General features: G+C 54.6%; 1 protein-coding gene and 1 long non-coding RNA gene across 2 annotated transcripts; one reads left to right on the forward strand and one right to left on the reverse strand.

The window, feature by feature from the left end:
- Window positions 1-2,056: 2,056 nt before the first annotated feature.
- Window positions 2,057-5,681, reverse strand: LOC121496792. The gene is made up of 3 exons (XR_005989343.1): window positions 5,572-5,681; window positions 3,698-3,781; window positions 2,057-2,185 (listed from the first exon to the last, which is right to left on the reverse strand). It is a non-coding gene; the product is annotated as an uncharacterized LOC121496792 (long non-coding RNA).
- On the forward strand, window positions 5,139-21,270 carry FHIP2B (FHF complex subunit HOOK interacting protein 2B). The gene is made up of 17 exons (XM_041765420.1): window positions 5,139-5,268; window positions 9,007-9,085; window positions 11,580-11,752; window positions 14,770-14,874; window positions 14,963-15,085; window positions 15,307-15,534; window positions 15,640-15,836; window positions 16,129-16,237; window positions 16,469-16,545; window positions 16,927-17,116; window positions 17,588-17,733; window positions 17,834-17,962; window positions 18,131-18,221; window positions 18,428-18,571; window positions 18,932-19,072; window positions 19,291-19,391; window positions 19,621-21,270. The coding sequence occupies exons 1-17, from the start codon at window positions 5,224-5,226 to the stop codon at window positions 19,757-19,759; spliced, it is 2,217 nt and encodes a 738-aa protein (XP_041621354.1). The 5' UTR covers window positions 5,139-5,223; the 3' UTR covers window positions 19,760-21,270.
- Window positions 21,271-21,364: the final 94 nt, after the last annotated feature.

Raw genomic sequence — 21,364 nt, forward strand, 5'->3', positions numbered from 1 at the left:
ATTTGTTCTTTCTGGAACACCTGGGAGCACTTGGGAGAGGAAATGCCAGGCTGAGGGAAGCCTTGGGGGTGAGGGTTCAAATGGGGACCACAGAGGGCTGGAAGAGGCCGGCATCACACACTGCCCCTTCCCACAGCCCCTGGCCACAAAAGCAGGGGCCAGCCTAGCAGGGTCCCGTCTGCTGCCTCTTCTTCAGGGGCTGCGTGATGAAGTATGGACGAAGGACAGAAGGTCACGCTGGAGACTAATACAGGAGCCGGCTCGGGGGCAAGCCCGTTGTCCTCTGCTGAGGCCTAACCGCTCACCTTGGCAGTCAAGCTCACCAGCATCTGACAAGATTGCACCCTCCAGGGCCTGATACTCCCAGTTCTCTGGGGGAGGCCAAACACACAGAGAAGGTCAAGGATGCAGGAACAGGCAGTAAGCCAACTGCTGAAGAGCAGGCAGGGAAAACCAAGCAATGGAGAAACAAACAGTGGGTGAGATCTAGTGGACCATGGGTGGGGTGGAAGCTGAGAGAGAGGAGGGGGTAATTGACTTGGCAAGGTCTCGCAGGGGGAGCAGACAGGGACCCGGAGTGCGGAGATCTGCCTGGAAGATGGGAAAGAGGATTGTGGGTGCCTGTGAAGGGAGGGGCCAGTCTCAGAACCTAGATGTGGGCGCGTGAGGAGGCATGTGGCCAGAAGGACCAGGCGAGCTGGAGTGCGAACCTAAGGACTGGACCTGATGCAAGTGTCCTACCCCCCGGGATGAGTCTCCACCCCTTTTGGCCAAAGCAAAAGCAAAGTGGTTAAGAATCACTCAAGTATGAACAACTGTTTTAAGCTGTAGGAGTTCCGATGATACATCTACAACATTGTTTTATCCTTCCAACAACCTGTGAGGTCAGTAGCACAGATCAGTTGAAACCTCAGCAAAAAAGAACATTGTAGAAGAGACTGTTCATCCTGAAGCCTAAAGCCACACGCAAGTTAACAAGTGGGGGATGGAGACAGACCTCCCCATTTCTTGGCTACTAAGCCAGGACTCCCCAATATAAGCAGCTGCCTCCCAAGAGGTAGCTGGGAGGACAGCCGATGAGGCGGAGAGAGAGAAAGAGGAATCATCTCCATACTTGTACGCAATTTCAGGTATTCAGCCAATGTTTGGAGGGCTTACCCTGTTCCAGCACTTGGGATACAGTGGTAGCAAGTCCAGTACCTCCACGTCTGCAGAGCTCCCGGACTGTTGGGCATCAAAGGGTGCGGCGGCCGTGTTTGGTCACAGGTCACTGGAAAGTGCTTTTGAGGGGGCAGATTGCATGCTAAGACTTAAAGGATTTTAAGTTCTTGAGACCTGGAGAGGCTTGAAGTGGAGCTGGGTCCCTAAAACAAAACCTTAGGAGAATCTCTCAGTGCCTCTTCCCACAACACGCACACACACACTTACTTGTACGCAGGCACATGCATGTGAACAGATGCAAAACTGTGGTGATCACTCAGTTCAGGGGCTTCCAAACCTTTTTAGTAGCAAACTTAAAAAAAAAATCTTATTATTAGTAATTGGAATACATTTATAAGGTGAATTTTATAGCTAATTATGATGAAAATGAATGAGGACCAAGAAGCTTTGATGACTAAAAAAATTTTAAGGCAAGATTTATATACAACAGTTGCCCTTTTATCAAATGCAGGAGCTAATTCACTATTGTATTTGGCTGCACAGTATCGGGAAAATCCTGATTCACACAGATAAGTAGTCACAAAATTGTGGTGTTTTAAAAATGCTCACAAATCCATTCACACTCCTCCCATTGAGTTAGCACAGTGTCAATGTCCCCTCTTCTAGGATCTGGGCTTAGTGACTCGCGCATTTAAAAACAGTTCACCCAGCAATAGCCTTCCGCCCTCACTTAAATTGACAGGAGGAAAGGCTTTATTTACAGGTCTTCTCTCAAATGAGCTTATCTGGCAGTTAACTGCCACGGGGTCTGTTTGAAAATGCAGTAAAAATTCTGCATGTAGGGGCGTCTGGGTGGTTAAGCGTCTGCCTTCAGCTCAGGTCATGATCCCAAGGTCCTAGGATTGAGCCCGGCGTTGACCTCCTTGGGCTCCCTGCTCAGCAAGGAGCCTGCTTCTGCCTCTTGTCCCTCACCTCTCCGCACTGCTCATGCTCTACCTCTCTCGTTCTCTGAAATGAATAAAATCTTAAAAAAAAGAAAATCTGCATTTAACTTCTGACTGCCTCCAAATAAATTTAACTATTAGCCTGTTAACCAGAAGCCTTAGTAATATAGTTAACACAGTTCGTATGTTATATGCACCACATACTGTATTCCTACAGTAAAGCAAGCTAGAGAAGAGAAAATATTAAGAAAATCATAAGGGAGAGAGGCACCTGGCTGGCTCAATTGGAAGAGCATATGATGCTTGATATTAGAGTTGTGAGTTTGAGCCATGTGTTAGGCATAGATCTTACTAAGTAATTAATAATATATAAAAAATAATAATAAACTTTTAAAAAATGTTTAAAAGAAAGAAAATCATATCTCTCTTTGGGACGCCTGGGTGGCTCAGCAGTTGAGCATCTATCTGCCTTTGGCTGAGGGCATGATCCTGGAATTCTGGGATCGAGTTCCACTTTGGGCTCCCCGAGGGAAGCCTGCTTCTTCCTCTGCCTGTGTCTCTGTCTTTGTGTCTCTCATGAATAAGTAAAATCTTAAAAAAAAAATCATAAAAGAGAAATTACAGACCCAATACTGCACTGTATTTATCTTTAAAAATGCATGTATCAGCAGACCTGTGCAGTTCACATCCATGTTGTTCAAGGGTCAACTGTACATCAGTGGGCTCTGATTATTTTGGCATATAGCACATATAACTGTGTCCATTGACTTTTATTAGAACTTTTAAGATAAAAAATTTTAAGTGAAACCAAATGAAAGGTTATAAATTCCTGATGCACTTCTGTATTTGGGAAAAGCTGATTTAATACATACAGCTGCTTCCCTGACCTAGGAGGAAGCAGGCCCAGAAACCCACAGGGCAGGACTAGACTCAGGTCTCCAGCTTTCCAGGTCGCCTCTCTGTGCACAAACATAGGCATAAAACAGGCTCATTTATTCCCTTTGTTCTTACACATTCTGGCCTAAAAGCCTCCTCTCCTTTCCCATAGGGCTCCTCACCGGGGCCCATTTACAGATGGTCTATTTAGTTCATTTTTCTCAAGCAGCTCTCAGAACTGAGATCCATTTGCTAGCCCTGTCTGTCCCCACCCCCTGGTGACTTAGTTGGGGCTCCAGGCTCCACTCCAGGGTACACAGCCATCTCTGGGCCGCTTGGGGCCTCCTGGGCCTCAGCCTGATGGGTGAATGGAGCCCAAGGGGCAGGGCGAGTGCAATGAAACCCCAAGACCCCACAGCTCTCCATCCTTCAGCTTTGCAGTAGAGGCTACTCTCCTCCCTAGTGCAACCCTTGATCCCTCACCCACTCATCATGTGTTGAGCAGAAATACATTTGGAACAGATAACCAGCCCTCTCCTCAGGAAGATCTTTCCATTGTGGAGGGTGGTGGTGGAGGTGGTAGGGGAAATGGGCTTTAAATCCGTGGTTGTAGCTCAGACATTCCAGGAACCCCTACTCTTTTATACAAGTCCTGCCTGCCTACTTCTTGGGTCCAACCTTCTGGGGCAGGGGCCCTCTCCACATGGGTCACCCACCTTGTGTTTCTTTCCTTGGTGCTGCCAGGACAACCGGCCAGCCGTGCCTTCCTCTGCAGGACCGCTGGACCAGTGCCCTATCCACTAGAAGGAATAAGCAACAAGTGAAATTAATGTTAGTAATATGCTTCATTTAACCCAGTGGACCTAATGCATTACAGTGTCAACAAGTCATCCACACACAATACCACGAATGAACTAGTCTGCATTTTCTTTTCTGTGCAAGTCTTCAGAACCCCGCGTGTATTTTACCCTCAGCACCTCGCAGTTAGGACCTGCACGTTTGTTTCAGCGCTCCACAGCCACGTGCAGCCTGGGGCTACTCTCCTGGTCGTGGGGGGCGGCGGGTGGGTTGGGGCATCTAGAGACTTACGGGACCCACACAATTGCCCCTTCCTCAGGGAAGAAACTCCGGGGCCCCCTCGCCCTTCTCGCTGCCCCTGGCTCCTCCGACTGGCCCCTGCGGAACTTGCACCTGCTCCTCCGCGGCGCCCCTCCCTCCTCCGCTGAGGCTTCAGGCTCCAAGGGCCCCCTCGCTCTCCCTGGCCTCCGCCCCGACAGCGCAAGAGGAGGGGGGCGGGGGCCACAGGCCGGGCCGGGTGGCCGGGACGGGGGCGTGGGGGTGTGCTGCGGGGGGTGGTGCTGCAGGGCCTCCAGCGGGCCGGGTTGGGGAGCCCTCAGTGGGCCGGGGGCCAGGGGGGTGCTTCTGCGGGCCCCCCAGCAGGCCGGGCGGGGGGACCGGGGTGGGTGCTGCGGGGGTGCTGCTGCGGCGCCCCCAGCAGGAGGGGGGCCGGGGGGGGTGCTGCTGCGGCGCCCCAAGCGGGCCGGGCGGGGGGGGGGTGCTGCTGCGGGGCCCCCAGCGGGCCGAGCCGGGGGGCCGGGGTGGGTGCTGCGGGGGGCGTGCTGCGGGGCCCCCAGCAGGAGGGGGGCCGGGGAGGGGGGTGCTGCTGCGGGGCCCCCAGCGGGCCGAGCCGGGGGGCCGGGGGGGGGGCTGCGGGGGGCGTGCTGCGGGGCCCCCAGCAGGAGGGGGGCCGGGGAGGGGGGTGCTGCTGCGGGCCCCCCAGCAGGCCGGGCCGGGGGACCGGGGGTGGGTGCTACGGGGGTGCTGCTGCGGGGCCCCCAGCGGGCCGGGCGGGGGGGGGGGTGGGTGCTGCGGGGGTGCTGCTGCGGGGCCCCCAGCGGGCGGGGGGCCAGGAGGGTGCTTCTGCGGGCCCCCCAGAGGGCCGGGCCGGGAGGGGCGGGGGGTGGTGGATGCTGCGGGGGGTGCTGCTGCCGGGCCCCCAGCGGGCCGGAGGGCCGGGGTGGGTGCTGCGGGGGGCGTGCTGCGGGGCCCCCAGCGGGCCGGGCCGGGGGGCGGGGGGGTGCTGCTGCGGGCCCCCCAGCGGGCCGGGCCGGGCCGGGGCGGGGCGGGTCAGCCAGGGCCCCGCCCCCGCGCCGCGCCTCCGGGGCCGCCCTCCGCCCGCGAGCTCCGCCGCCGCCGCCGCCGCCGCCGCCGCCCGGGAGCCGAGCAGGGCCGGGCCGCCGACATGCTGAGCCGGCTCGGGGCGCTGCTGCAGGAGGCCGTGGGGGCGGTGAGGCCCGGGAAGCGGGGCGCGCGGGGCCTCGGCCGGAAGGGCGGGCGCGGGGCCGGGGGAGGAGCCGGCGGGCGGCGGGCGCGGGCGGAGGGCGGAGGGCCGGGGTGGGTGGCGCGGGCCCGCGGGGGGAGGGACCCCCTCCCAGGCTCCCGGCTCCCAGGCTCCCGGCCGCGGCGCCCTTCTGGGCCTCCCCTGCCCCGGGTCGCGGCCCGCGCGGAGTCCTCCCTGCGCCTCCGCGTGGCCTCCCTCCCCGTCGCCCTGGCCCCGGCCTCTCCAGGTCATGCCCAGCCCCTAACTAACCCTTTTCCCCCAACGGCTTCCGGTTTATTTTCCTGCTCCGCGGTCCCAGTTTGCTCCCGGTTCCCGAACTCCTCAGTGCTGTTGGGCTCCCCCGTCAGCCAGCACTTTCCTCCCCAAGGTGCCTCCCTCCTCCTCCCCCCACGCTCCTCCCCCCCTGGTCACCAGGCTTGGAAAAAGAGGTGCCCTTCCGCCTCCTGCTGAGCCCCAGACAACCCCAGGACCTTAGTCCCGCGGGTGCGCCCAGCCTCGGCTCGGGAAGTGCCGGCCCGGCCCGGCCCGGGACGCGGGAAGCGGGACTGTTCGCAGCGGGGTGGGTGGGCGCCGGCCCGGGAAACAGCCCGCCCCAGGCTGTGGCCTCGCACGGCCCAGGCCTTAGCCACACTGACCTTGAGTCAGGAGAGGCCAGCAGCGGGGGACTCCGGGGGGCCCTGGGGCCGAGACTCGGCGTGTTTGCGGCTTTCTCTCCGGTTGAAGGCTGGTCGGAGGGTTCGCTGCATTCAGGGAGATAAAAGTGCATGCAGTTCCGATAGACTAGGCCCAACGCCTTCTGTTGAAAGTAACCCTGCCAAGAGCCTGTCTGTAAAGTTAACAGTTCTTTTGTCCCCAAGCAGAAGTCCTCCTCTAAAGGATCGGTTTAGTAATATCGTGTCAGATTGGCTCCAGAGCCAAAACCGAGCTTATTATAAATGAGAACAGTCTCAGCCTTAAACTTGTGAAGAAAGTGAAAAGCTCCGCCCACCTGTCCCCAGCGCTGCATTCCTGGCATCCAGGTGCTTCCAGGGCAGCCCACCTGGGGAGGGGTTCCAGAATGATTTCGCCTTCCCCTCCCCCTTGTTTCCAATCAAAACAGCTGTCATCTTAGAAAGTGATATGCCAAACTGCTACATGCTTCTCAGGGAAAACCCCCTACACCGGGCTGGTAGTCCGGCCAGACAGAGTCTTAGTCCCCAGAAGTGAATTTCTGTTGCTTCCAATGCAGGCACTTCAGCGTCCGTAGATGGAGGAGAGATTGGTGGTCAAGGGAGATACTTTTGGCTCCTGAGTATAGGATATATAGACAATGCCACAGAAGCTTGGCTGGCCCCCCTGTAAGGGTCAGGAGAGAGGGGAACCCCTCTTCTCCCCTCCACCCCCACCCACATCAAGGGCATAGGTCTTTCCCTGCCCCCAGCAAGTTGCTTGACTTCTTGTCAAGGAGGAAGAGTGCTCCTTCCTGCCCTCTTCTGACAAAATAAGAACAGCAATTGTTCTGGTTTTTTAAAAAAATATTCTTTATTATTATTAACAGAGGTTGTGAAGATTAATAATTTCTCTTTAAAAATAAATCATCTACAATTTCTCTGGAGTTATAATAGCTAATAGTGGATTCAGGTGAAGATGTTCCCCTTGCTTCCTTCTAACAGTCTACTTTGTTACAGTCTGTTACAGTTTGCTGATCATTGGTGCACCCCAGTCTCTTACTCTTACTGGATTGTTCCTTTTCACTGTAAGCCCAGCTCAAGGGTTTAGGAGACTACAAATGAATCCTAAGGCCCATCGCAGAACTGGAAGATGATTATAGTGCCTGTCAAGGGTCAGAGAGCTTTCCTGAAACAAGGAACTATGGAAAGGATGTCTAAGGGAGTTTGCTGAGATACTTAGTAAATATGAATGAGTAGTCACTATTGACAGCGCCCTTTAGGGGCAGGCAGAACTAGAAAACACAGAATCCGAGCCCTCAGGGAGCTCACAGTCTAGTAGAAGAGGTGACTCTAATCCCACAATAATAGTATCACCCAGGACCTGGTGAGAGGCAGGGGCTCCATGTGGGTGGTGTGTTTGGTGTTGATCCTGTAAGGGTGCTGCCCCGCACCACTAACTATGAAAGAAGACAAGCTTGCCTGGGCAGCTGAGGGTTGGGGCAAGAGTTTCAGGGCCTCTGATTCAGTGGTACTGCTTCTTTCTCCTGTCATAATGGCCTTCTAACTGTTCTTGTCATCATCTCCTACATGCAACTGTCAGAGGACTTGGAGGACTCTGCCTGAAACACCGCTAGATGTCCTTGAGCTGCACCCCCTCCCACCCCCGCCTGCAAAAAAACAGTCCTGACTTGGTGACTTGATGTTCAGGAGCCCACACACTCAATCCATCCTTGTCCCAGACACTCTTTGCAGAGTTCCTTCTGCAGGAAGGAACTTCCTTCATCTCTAATGATTAAATTCGGGCTCCATTCTTCATGGTTTATTTCCAGGGTAACTGCAGTAAAGCCTACTCTGTTCCAGCCCTCTCTTCCCAGGGGCCAGTTTCTACCTCTCCTGTGTTCTCACACCTCTTCCTATAGCTGAGTTATTCAGGGCGGTTTTTATATTGTTCTCCCCGGCACTGGGTGTTCAGCAGCCTTGTATTACATATAGCATCTAGCATGGTGTCTTGTACACAGTAGGCACTCAGAAGATACTTCCTGAATCAATCAGTAGATGCTCAGTTCTGTGATGCAGTGAAGTGTGAGGTTAGAGAGAGAGGTGTCCAGGAAATCTGGTGAGGCCTTTGTGGAGCTGGTGGCCCTTAGCTGGGCCTCACTGGTGAGCCTTTGGATCTAGGCAAATGTAGGGGGACATAGGGCCTTCTGGGCAGAGCGGCCTGAACAAAGACAGAGAGGAGGAAATGAGCACCTGTGGTGACTATTTGATGATGCATTTTCTCCTGTGTATGTTTACTCTTCAAGGAAAGAGAACAAATGCTCTTTCTTGGAGTTTTTGGAAAAAGCAGTTGTTGGGGGTGGAGATGAAGAGATAACTTCTGGAAAAGGGGCAGGTCTGGGGCTTGCTCCTAGCAAAAATAGAATTCCCTGGGGCTGCAGGCTGTGTATCCCCAGCTCCTCTGGCAGCCTGCAGCCTTGGAAAAAAGATGCAAGCATGGTATAAGTAAGATGCTTTATGAATATTATGCTAACACTACACACCTGGCTGAACGAAGCTTTTCAATGGCCTCAAACACAGATTTTTGCAGACTCTCGGATTGAGAAGGACCTGAAAGCTTTGTCATTGCCATGCTTTCCATCCATATCATTTTGATTTTGTTGTTCTGGGGGGTACTCTCCTGTTTTCTCTCTGTGTCCCTTTATTGTAGCATAACTATCTTGAGAGGATCTATTTCTGTGTCTGTTCCCCCCACCAATATTCCTAGTTCTTCCAGGACAGGCCCTATGGAATCATGACATGTAGTAGGAGTACAGGATTTCCAGGAGAGAAGGGGGCTGTGAGAGGTGCTGAGTGATTGTCCTGGAGAAAATGAGTTACTGTTCCCTTTGAGAATCTGGATCACAGGGCCTCCTCCAGGGCCTAGTACCGACCCAATGCTTGGTAGACGGTGGAACACCTGCTCCGAGTGGCAGTGGCAACAGAGCCCGTAATCACTGTGACGACCACTTAGGCTGTGTCTCTGCTCTCTCCACAGCGGGAGCCCAGCATTGACCTGCTAGAGGCCTTCGTGGAGCATTGGAAGTGCATCACGCACTACTACATTGAAAGCACAGGTGGGGCCTCATTTTCCCTGGCCGGGGGAGCCTTGCATGCAGTGGGGAGGAAGGTGTGGGCAGGGTCACCATGCCAGTCAGAGATGCAGGGAAAAGGTGACAACTGCCAGCCGCACAGGAGTCGAGAATGGGGGCTGGCCCCACCCTGATCTTTCATGAGAGGAACCGTGTCAGGTGGGAGCAGGAACTGTGAAATTGTGCATGTCCCTGAGCTGACTGCAAGGCAGAGGCTGAGCTCCACTCGCCCCTAGCTCCCAGCGAGGCAGACTGTCCAGGCCGGCAGTCCCCAAGTGCCTGTGCTCAGGGCTTACTGATTAAAAGAAAAGAAATGGAATAAATTCCTCTTTTCCCTGAGCTAACTTAGAGGGCGTGTCCCTTATAGAAATTTACAGTAGCAGAAGCTGAGGCATGTACCGTGCCTGGGTCCTTCTCCCTAGCTGACACCTCAGGGAGCCAGCTTTGGGTAATCTGGGCCCATCAGGATCACTCATTGAGGGGGTGGAATCTGATTGGCTGCTTTGTAGTCAGTACGTTGGTATTGGTGGATACACGCTGGTTGCCAGGTAACCCTGTCCTGCATCCCTGGCTTTCTACCTCCTGGTTCAGATTGTGGTTTGATTCCAGTCTACCCCTTTCCTGAAGACTGTATTTCCAGCCTGAGCTAGCCCAAGAAATTAAAAAACAGTCTTTGGACACTCTGAGGAACACCCCCGCCTTCTGAGAAACACCCCCCCCCCCCGCCCCGGTCCTTTTAGACCAGGTTTCTCCATCTTGGAACAGTTGACATTTGGGCTTGATCACTATTTGTGGCGCAGGGCTTCTGGGGGTGCATTGTAGTATGTTTAGCAGCAGCCATGGCTTCTACCGACTAGATAGATGCCAGTAGCAACCCCTCCCCATTTCGATAGCCATAAATGTTTCTCCAAACATTGCCGAATGTTCCTGGGGGCAAAATCACCCCAGTTGAGAACAACTGCTTTAAACTGAAGTCTTTTTTTCTTTTTTGAGATATAATTGATGTGACATTATATCATGTAAATTGGGTGTACAATATATTGATTCGATATATGGATATATTGTGAAGTGATCACCACAGTGAGTCTAGTTAATATCCATCACCCTAACTAGTTACCAATTTTTTTTTCTTGTCATGACAAGTTTTAAGATCTAGTCTTAGCAATTTTTAAATATGCAATACATTAACTATAGTCAACAGGCTGTAAAACATTCTCAGGACTTATTTATTTATTTATTTATTTATTTATTATTTTTGTTTTTTGTTTTTTAAAGAGGGAGGGGGCAGAGAGAAATGGAGGGAGAGAATATTAAGCAGGCTCCAGGCCCAGCGCAGAACCTGACACAGGGCTCTCTCTTACAGTCCTGAGCTGAAATCAAGAATCAGACACCCAACTGACTGAGCCACCCAGGCGCCCCAGGACTTATTTATTTTTTGACTGGAAGTCTGTACCTTTTAGACTGATATCTCTTGACAGCCCCAATCTACCAGGATGTAGGAAAAGATCCAGAACTGACTCAGGTCCACCTGGGGCTTCACCTGAACCCAATCCATTAATTTCCAGAACAGTCCCTAGACCACAGGTATGGGGGTGAGTGAGGTGAGCTCTGTTGCTGAAAAGCCAGTGCTTTCAAGAAAAGCTAGGGGGTGCTCCAAGGCTGGTCCCAAAGCACCAAAACTTGCTTTACACAAATACTCTCTACCTGAGACTCTCACTAAGAAAGCTCCAGCTTCTCCATCAAGACCTTTGCATGATGGAACAAGTTTGCCTCCAAACCCGTGGTCATGCACAGATTTTTTTCTCCTTTGTAAAAAAACGTTGTTTCTCCTTTCTGCCTCTTGTGAGTGTAAAAAGGACAGGATGTTTACCTCTCAGGAAGCTCCTCCAAGACAGCTTCTAAATTCAATGACAGAGAACCTTGAGCCCACGGCTTCTCACTCAGGCCCAGAGCTGGCCTGAAGCCTGGGCGGTGTACCCTCCTATATGCCCCAGGGTTAGGAGAAAAAATGATGCCACTTCCCTCTGATAAAGTGCTAGAGTATGTACACGTTCCCAGTCAGAAGGCTGTATCCTGGGTCTCATCCCAAAGGTATTTTGTTGTTTTTTTTTTTAAGATTTTATTTATTTATTCATGAGAGACACAGAGAGAGTCAGAAACATAGAGGGAGACGCAGGCTCCATGCAGGGAGCCTGATGTGAGACTAGATCCCAGGACCCCAGGATCATGTCCTGAGCCAAAGGCAGACTTTCAACCACTGAGCCACCCAGGTGCCCCATCTTTTGTCTTTTTAGGTTTAGAGGCACCAACTGTAAATTTCTACTTCCCCATGTCTTTGTTCAAAGCAAACCGGTAACTTGGCCTTTCTCCAGGGATACCCTCAGTCTCCTTCCACCCTTCAGACCCCATGGGCTTGACCTCATCAAGCCAAAGTGCCACTCTTCACCCCACTCACCCTCATTTCCTGAATCTCTATTAGATGAAAACACCCCTGCCAAGAAAACGGATATTCCCTGGCGGCTGAAGCAGATGCTGGACATCCTGGTGTACGAGGAGAGGCAGCAGACAGGAGCTGGCGAGGCTGGGCCCTGTCTAGAATACTTGCTGCAACACAAAATCCTGGAGACCCTATGCACACTGGGCAAGGCCGAGGTGGGCAGGACCCTGGGGTGCCCCTGGAACCTTCCACCCAAACTGGAGCCCTCTGACTTCTAGGCTCGTCCACCTGTGTTTCCATCATGTCATGGATTTGCGCCCATTGTTTAGTCAGGGTTCATTTGGAGAAGGTGTGCTAAGAACCAGGCATGTGCCAGGCAGGATCCTGAATGCTGGGGATACAGTGGTAAAGAAAACAGACAAAACTTCTAGTCAGAGAGAGGTGGGTAATTGGGCGGCCCACACATAGTATATTCAACGATGACAGGGTTATGGAGAACAGAAAAGCAGGAAGGGGAATCAGCAGTGTGGGAAAGCCAGTTTCTTTTTTTTTTTTTTAAGATTTTATTTATTTATTCGTGAGAGACACACAGAGAGAGAGGCAGAGACATAGGGAGAGGGAGAAACAGGCTCCATGCAGGGAGCCCAATGTGGGACTCAATCCCAGGACTCTGGGATCATACCCTGAGCCAAAGGCAGATGCTCAACCGCTGAGTGTTATGTTTTGGTAATTCTTGGTAATATTTCAGACTTCGTTATTATATTCATTATGGTGATCTGTGATCAAAGATCTTTGATGTTGTTGTTGTCATTGAGGGTACTACAAATAGTGCCCATGTAAGACTGCTCCACTGACCAGCCATTCCCCATCTTCCTCTCTCTTCTCGGGCCTCTCTAATCCCGGAGACACCATAATATTGAAATTCAGCCAACTAATAACCCTACAGTGGCCTCTAAGTGTTTAAGTGAAAGGAAGAGTCACATGTCTCTCACTTTAAATCAAAAGCTAAAGTGATTAAGCTTAGTGAGGAAGGCACATTGAAAGCCGAGACAGGCCAAAAGCGGGCCTCTTGCACCAACCAGTTAGCCAGGTTGTGAATACAAAGGAAAAGTTGTTGAAGAAAATTAAAAGTGCCTTCCAGTGAACAGTGAACACATGAATGATAAGAAAGCCATTGCTGATGTGGAGAAAGTCTGAATGGTCTGCATAGATGAAACCAGCCAGGACATTCTGTTAAGCCAAAGCCTATCCTGAGCAAGGCCCTGACTCTCCTCAGTTCTGTGAAGGCTGAGAGCAGTGAAGAAGCTGCAGGAGAAAAGGTGGAAGCTGCCAGAGGTGGGTTCATAAGGTTTAAGGCCAGAAGCCATCTCTACCATAACCCAGTGCAAGGTAAAGCAGCCAATGCTGGTGTAGACACTGCAGCACGTTCTCCAGGAGATCCAGCCAGGATAAGTGATGAAAGAGGCTACACTGAACAACACATTTCCAATGTAGAGAAAATGGTCTCTATCGGGAGAAGATGCCAGCTAGGACTTTCATAGCTAGAGAGAGGAGAAGTCAGTGCCTGGCTTCAAAGCCTCAAGGAACAGCCCGAACCCCTCCTTAGGGACTAATGCTGCGGGTGCCTTGACGTTGAGGCCAGGGCTCATTGATCATTCTGAAAATCCCAGGGTCCCGAAGAATTATGCTAAGTCCACTCTGCCCCGTGCTCTGTGAACGGAGCAACAAACCCTGGATGATGGCACTTCAGATCACAACATGGTTTATTGAACATTAAGACCATTGTTGAGAAGTACCGCTCAGAAAAAAATATTCTTTTCAAAATACGACTGCTTATTGACAATGCACCTGGTCACACGTGAACTCTGATGGAGACGTATACTGAGATAAATGTTGTTTTCTGCTCACATAGCATCCATTCTGCAGCCCAGGGATCAAGGAGTCATTTGACTTTCAAGTCTCATTATTTAAGAAATACATTCTTTAAGGCTGTTGCTGCCATATATAGCGATTCTTCTGAGGGATTTGAGCAAAGTCCATTGAAAACCTTCTGGCAAGGATTCACCATTCTACGTGGGTGCCATTAAGAATATTTGTGATTCATGGGAAAAAGTCAAAATATCAACATGAACAGGAGTTTGGAAGAATTTGATTACAACCTGCATGGATGACTTTGATGGGTTCAAGACTTCAGAGGAGGAAGTGTGGGGGAAAGAGCAAGAGGAGTAGAACTGGAGGTAGAGCCTGAAGATGGAACCAAATGGCTGCCATCTCATGATCAGATGAGGAGTTGCTGCTTGTGGATGAGTAAAGAAAGTGGTTTCTTGAGATGGAATCTACTCCTGAGAAGACTCTGGGAAGATTGTTGAGATGACAACGAAAGATTTAGAGCATTGCGTAAACTTAGTCGATAGAGCAGGGGTAGGTTGGAGAGGACAGACGCTAGATTTGAAAGAAGATCTACTGTGAGTAAAATGTATCAAAAAGCATCTCCTGCTACTGAGAAATTATTCATGAAACCAAGAGTCCATCCATGTGGCCAGCTTCATCGGTGTCTTATTTTAAGAAATCCCCACAGCCCCCAAGCCCCACCTTCAGCAGCCACCACCCTGATTGGTCAGCAGTCACCAACATCGAGGCAAGCGCCTCTGCCAGCAAAAAGGTTACAACTTACTGAAAAGTCAGGTGATAGTTAGCATCTTTTAGAAATTATTTTTATGTTTTTAATTTTTTAAAAAGATTTTATTCATTTATGCATGAGAGACACACACAGAGAGAGAGAGACATAGGTAGAGGGAGAAGTGGGCTCCCTGCAAAGAGCCCAATGCGAGACTCAATCCCAGGACCCCAGGACCATGACCTGAGCCAAAAACAGATGCTCAACCACTGAGGCCACTCAGGTGTCCCAAGAAATTAATCTTAAATTAAGATTACATACGTTGCTTTTTAGAACTAAAGCAATTGCACAATTAATAGACGACAGCATAGTGTAAAAAAACATAGCTTTTGTCTTCACTGGGAAGCCAAAACCTCAATTTTACTGGCTTTATTGGATATTCACTTATCACAGTATTTGCTTTATTGAGGTGGTCTGGAAGCAAGGTGTGCCTGTAGTGAGGCAAGTGACTCACGGTGGCAGAAGACAGGATGGTGCTGTGGGCTGTGGGGGAGGAGCATTCCTGGCAGCAGCCATGGCTTCACCTGATGGGCACCCTGCTTCTTGACCCCGCAGTACCCCCCGGGCATGCGACAGCAGGTATTCCAGTTCTTCAGCAAGCTTCTGGCCCAGGTGCAGCATCCCCTCCTGCATTATCTCAATGTCCACAGGCCCGTGCAGGTAAAGGACCAGGAAACCAAGGGGTGTCTGAGGGTCAAGCCCCATCTCTTCCCTGCTACCTCATTCTTCTAATTTGCTTCCCTTCTAGAAGCTTCTCCGACTTGGTGGGACAGTCCCCGGATCCCAGACAGAAAAGGAGGAGGTACAGTTCACCACCGTCCTCTGCTCAAAGATCCAACAGGACCCAGCTCTACTCACCTATATCCTGGAAGTGAGCATCTCGGAGGAAAAGAAGCGGGAGGGCCCAGACCCCCAGGGCCAGCCCCTAGGGCCCTTCTGAGGAAGCAAAGGGTGGAGCAGGTATTCACGTGCCTCAGCTTCCCCTATAGCTCCACGCTGAGGCCCGGACAGCCAGCACATCCTGCCTTCCCAAGGGGGCACCGTGGGGAATGGTCTGCACCACGACCTGGCTTCACCCGACCTTCTTTGCAGGGTAAGAAGATGGTCAGTAGGAAGAAGTCATCCAGAGAACCCAGCACCCTGCCTAGAGAGGCAGCCAACATCCAAGACAAGGACGACCCTCACAGCAAGGCTCCTGACAGGAGTTCCGGTGGGGCCCGGGCCTTGAGCCCCCAGCCGCCTGCCGAGATGGAGGAGCCGGGTGGAGGGGCTGCAGACAGCAACCTCATCACATCCCTGATGGGCTTGTGCAAGAGCAAGGTGCTGGCTGCCGAGACAGAGCGGGCAGGGGTGAGGAGGGCAGGTGGCTGGGAGGGGACTGGGGGTTAGATGTATGTCCCTGAAGCGGTCCCCTTATCTCCCCAGAAAGGTCGGGTGGCTCTGAAGGCCCAGGAGAACCTGCTGCTCCTGGTAAGTGTGGCTTCACAGGCAGCTGCCACCTACCTGGTGCAGAGCAGCCCTTGCTGCCCTGCTGTCGCCGAGCATCTCTGCCAGCTGTACCAGGCCCTGCCCACCTTCCTGGACCCAGCAGACATTGCCGCTTTAGAGGGTATCAGCTGGAGGTAGGCGCTTGGGCTTGGCTGGGAGCCGGGCTACAGCTGCAGGGGATAGAAGCCCTCCCTGCCCTCTGGTAGCCGTTCCTCTGGTTTTCCAGGAGGGTAGGGACCCCTGCTGGCCACCTTCTTCCTGAGGGCACCACCCATCCTTCTGGGGCTTTCCCTCCAGGGAAACATCATTTTGCTTCACCTCCCTCACCTCACCCCCCACCCGCAATAGAGGGTGCAGGGAGAAGGGGCCCAGGTTCTGGAACATACCTGAGGCAGGCCCCATAGCCCCTCCCTCACTCCCTCTCAGGCTGCCCAGCGCCCCATCTGATGAGGCTGCCTTCCCTGGCAAGGAGGCCTTGGCTGCCTTTTTGGGCTGGTTTGATTACTGTGACCACCTCATCACGGAGGCACACATGGTGAGCAGGAGCCGGCACCAGCAGGGCTCTCTGGGGGGCGGGGGAGGGTGCCGCACGGTTCACCCCACTCCCTTCACCGTGTCCACCTTGAGGACCGAGGGGTCTCTTGAGAGCTAGGCAGGGCCCCCAGCCTGCCTGTTGCGTTAGACACTGTGCAAGGACACAGTTGTTTCTCAGGGGAAAACTGTCATGGAGGTAAAACGTGCATAAGACATGTTCTTTGGCACCTAGGTGGTTGCAGACGCCTTGGCAAAGGCTGTGGCTGAGAAGTTATTCGTGGAGATTCTGCAGCCCCACCTCCTGCATGTGTGAGTCTCTGTTCCCTTCGGCACGGCCATGGTCTGGATCCATTGGCCCACCCCACCGAGTCCCCTCCTGTCCCTAAGGCCGGGGGTCTCCTCGGCCATAGTCACATGGGTCTGTGGGTCCCATGGTTCATATTTGCCAGGTTTGGCCCCTGACACACGTGGCTCAGAGCCACATGGGCTGACGAAGGCCTCCAGCTCTTGGACTCCAGGGCCTCCAGAGGGCTAGGGAGCAAGCAGGGAAATACCAACCAAGACATAAGGAACCCAGGAAAGGGTGCTGTCATCCTCACATTCATTCACCCCTGGCTCCCTCTCTGGTCTCCCCTCCCCTGCCTGGCTCTCAACCCCAAGGAGGCCTGGCTCAGTGCTCTCTCCCTGTAGTTCAGAGCAGAGCGTCCTGACCTCCACCGCCTTGCTCACGGCCATGCTGCGTCAGCTCCGCTCCCCGGCGCTGCTGCGAGAGGCCGTGGCTTTCCTCCTGGGCACAGAGCCACAGCCTGCAGCCCCTGACGACGGCCCCCGCACTCTGTGCACTCACCTCATCGGGCACTGCGACCACCTCTCTGACGAGGTGAGGTGGGGGGGGGGCACCTCGTCCTTCTGGCTCCCACCAGCCCCCACCCAAGGGATTTCCTGAGGGCTTCTCCCTGCTTGCATTAGCTTACCGGGTGGTACTACCCTTGAGGCATCGAAACACATACCCCCCAAAAAGCATGACACAGTCATGGCGGCTTTTGTCACATAGTAGTCATCTGTGATCAGATATTCGCCGGGTGACTTTGTCTTCCAAACCTACTCATACTCATTTGGCTTTTTGGAGGCTCACAGCTCCCCTAAGCTGGGTGAGGCTGCTATTCCATTCATTTCTCAAACCTGGGAACCGAGACACAGAAGCGCCAGTTGGCTCATTTGCTTGGTGACAGAATGCGGGGGGCGGGGGGCAGACTTCTGGCTCCCACACCAGCACCCACTCGCTACCCCTGGTCTTGCCTTATCCGAGGGAGCCATTCCTAGGGACTCCTGCTGACCCTTTCTCACCCAGATCAGCATCACCACGCTGCGGCTATTCGAGGAGCTGCTCCAGAAGCCGCACGAGCGGATCATCCGCAGCCTGGTCCTGGGCTACCTGGAGGGCCGCCATTATGTGGCCCGGGGCTCACCCGAGCCCGAGAGCTACGAGGACACCGTGTAAGTGAAACCCCGCACCCCTGGGACCCAGTACGGCCCTCAGTACCCCGCGCTCGCTCATTCCTTCATTCCTGGTGCCACTTGCCGGCCCTGGCCACAGAGATTTGGAGGAAGACCCCTACTTCACAGACGGCTTCCTCGACTCCAGCTTTCAACCCTCTGCAAAGCACCCCCCGGCCCCCCCCACCAACTTGGATGGCAAAACAGCCGTGACTGAGATCGTCAACAGGTAGGGAGTCGCTCTGGAACCCGAAGCCACTTGAGGTCTGTTCCATCTTCGGCCAGAGCCCTGATGAGGCACAGCCCAGGAGGGAGTGCGCCTTCGGGGCTGGAGTGGAGCAAGGAGGAACCGGGTGGCCCAGGCGGTGCCCCTCCACACCCAGGTCTTGTCTCTCAGTTTCCTCTGCCTGGTTCCTGAGGAAGCCAAGACCTCAGCTTTCCTGGAGGAGACCGGATATGACACGTACGTCCACGATGCCTACGGACTGGTGAGTGTCGAGGCCTGTGCCCATGCCCACTCCTCAGCCCTCAGAGTCATGGCATTGATAAGCCCCACCTCCTCCGTCTGTGATCTGCCCAGGGTGCTCCCTACTCCTGCCAAGAGCTCGAGTCCATCCCTCCCACGTGGTTCCCTGTGTCTGCAGGTGCCTCCTGGCCACTGGGCCTCCCTCCTCAACTCTCACCACTGTTTCAGTTCCAGGAATGCAGCTCCCGAGTAGCCCCTTGGGGCTGGCCCCTGGGTCCCACACCCCTGGACCCCCATGAACCCGAACGGCCTTTCTTTGAGGGTCACTTCCTCCGAATGCTGTTTGACCGCATGTCCCGGATTTTGGAACAGGTAGCCAACAGGCCTGGGCCCTGGCTACAGGGTGAGGGCCGGCAGGAGAACTCAGGCAGGTGCCTCTAGAGCCCATCAGGACAGCCGCCCAGCCCTGGGGCTTGAGTCCTCTTTGGTGCTTCAGCTCCAGACCCCCCCACCCCTCCCCCTTCTCCAGGCGGGAAGCCCCGTCTTGCCTCTGCCCCACACGCCCTAACATGTCCTGGCCCTCAGCCCCAGGGAATCCATGACACACACACACATCACGTGAGACTCCCACCCCCGCACACGTTCACACTGGCCAGGCGCCTTGCTGGGGGAGTGCAAAAAATGCTCGCTGCCCCCTGCCAACCCTCGGCTTGTCCACCGTGTTCCCTACAGCCATACAGCCTGAACCTGCAGGTGACCTCAGTCCTGTCCCGGCTTGCCCTCTTCCCCCACCCCCTTATCCACGAGTACCTCCTGGATCCCTACATCAACCTGGCCCCTGGCTGCAGGAGTCTGTTCTCTGTGCTTGTCAGGGTAAGGATGTCGGAGCCCAAGGGTGTGTGCCAGTGGGGTGGCAGGAAGGGAGGGGAACAGGAAGGAGGGTGGGGGCAAGGGCTGCAGGAGTGGGCACCCCGGACAGCTCCGGGGAAAGCACAGGCACACACACCCACCGACCGTGGCATGGCAGAGCTAGGGGACCCTGCACGAGTGTCACTGGCCCCCACCTCAGTCCTGTCTTATTCCTGCTCTAGGTGATAGGGGACTTGATGCAGAGAATTCAGAGGGTCCCCCAATTCCCAGGCAAACTGCTCCTGGTGCGCAAGCAGCTGATGGGTCAGGTTCCCGGGGAACAGTAAGTAACCCAGGGCAGTGGGTGCCCAAGGGTGGACCCTAGGGTGGGAAGGCAGACTGCTCCAGGGTAGTTGGAGGAACACAGGCCAAGGGGTGACGGTGGCCCATTGCTGAGCTCTGTCTTCACTCAGAGGAGTCTGGCACTGGAACGTGCCTCCTGGGCACCGGGATGTCATACTGGGCACACTCCCACCACCTCCCAGCCATGACTCCCATGCTGTCTCCCTCAGGCTGGACCACCAGACCCTCCTCCAGGGTGTGGTGGTTCTTGAGGAATTCTGCAAGGAGCTGGCTGCCATCGCTTTTGTCAAGTTCCCCCCACATGGACCTCACCTGCACCTATCCCCTCCCCGAGAAGGGCACGTCTGAGCCAGGAGCAGGACAGGACACCTCTGCCCGAGAGCTGCCTCCCACCTGGCACTGCCGCCACCTCCTGCCTCCCAGGGTGGGGGCTCGGCTCCATCTCCTCTACATCCCAGGCACCTCTGCCTCTGAGGAGGCCTGGGCTTCCACTCCAGGTTCACTCCAGGAGACCCGGGCCTGTCAGCCACATGAGACTGGGTTCGGGGAGTGGGTCTCCAAGGTACCAGAAGCCACGGAGCAAAAGAGATGGCCTCCCAGACAGCATGGTGTCCTTGGGGCCTTCTCAGGGGAGCTGGGTAATTGCCAGGTGAGCAGCCAGGCCCAAACCCTCGCGTGTTCTGTGTCTACGGGCCATTTCCGGGGCCAAGACCTATGGTCAGTCCCAGGGGCACAGAGGGGAGTGAGTGATGGTTCTGAGGCTGGTCAGGACTGCAGGCCAGAGAGATGGGGGTGCAGGAGCCCTGTCTCTGACACAGTAGGTGCCACAGACACTGCTGACACTTGACATTTTTTTCTCTTGCCTTCTTGGCTTAACCTGTGGCAAAGGCACAGTGGATGGCCAGGGAAGCCCACTCTTCCTGCCCAGCCCTCCTAGAGACTGTTGCAAAATTCCCAACCGCCTCGTGGCAAATATCCAAAGCCTACTCCGCGCCCAGGCGGGGGCAGCTGCTAATGAGAGCCTTGGTACAACTGCAGCCAGGGCGGGAGAGGGCTTGGGAAGTGTGGGGGGGCTGGGTGCCAGGCTCCGGCTCCAGCTGGTTTCTCTCTGGCGCCTCTGAACCCGTCTCGGCAGGTCCAACACACCTGGGCAGAGGGGCTCAGAGACCGGGGGAGGCCAGGCCTGGCCCTCAGCATTCCACCCTGCCGCAGTGTCCTTGATGGAATACTCTTCCAGGAGAGCCAGGGAGCTCAGGACTGACGAGGCCAGGACGCCCACCTGACCCCAGGCCCCCAAGGCCTGGCGGGGAGGTGCTGGGGCACAGGCAACCAGTTGTAGTGTTGTTCTCCCTACGTGCCCTTCACGGCTGGGGCTGCCACCCCACCCGGCCCGAATCTGTCTCAACCTGCAGGAACACACAGGCGGCGCCAGGCATTACCTCACAGCAGGACTGCAGTTGCTGGCTTCGCTCCTGGGCAAGGAGGAGCAGGCCAGAGCCTCTTTTGCTTCCTTTTCCTGCCTGTGCCGCTTCTAGAAGCCGGCCGCAGGTTGCCAGGAGGTGACATGAAAGAGGAGGAACTCAGTGACCTCTCCCTCTCCTGCATTCCTCCAAGCTGCGGAGGACTTAACTGCCGCTCTGAAGGACACCGTGCCTGTGCGTGCATGCGTGTGCGCGCACGTGGGAGTTGGCGTGGGACAGGACAGCCGAGCTCATGGGCGAACTCTCCAAGTCTGCACTCTCCAAGTCAGAAAATGTTTGAGCGTCCGGGAGTCACAGATCCTCTCCTCCTCCATCCCCTTCAGCATTTGCACTGCGTCCCCCCAGACGACACAGCAATAAATGATTTGGTTGCATGGACACAGCGCCCCTGTTCTGCACCCTTCGTCCCTTCGTGTCCTCCTGCACAGGACTCCACTGCTCATTCAGGCCCTTCTTCTTCCCCAAGAAAGAT

This window comes from Vulpes lagopus, chromosome 8 (assembly GCF_018345385.1).
Source record: "Vulpes lagopus strain Blue_001 chromosome 8, ASM1834538v1, whole genome shotgun sequence".
NCBI lineage: Eukaryota > Metazoa > Chordata > Mammalia > Carnivora > Canidae > Vulpes > Vulpes lagopus.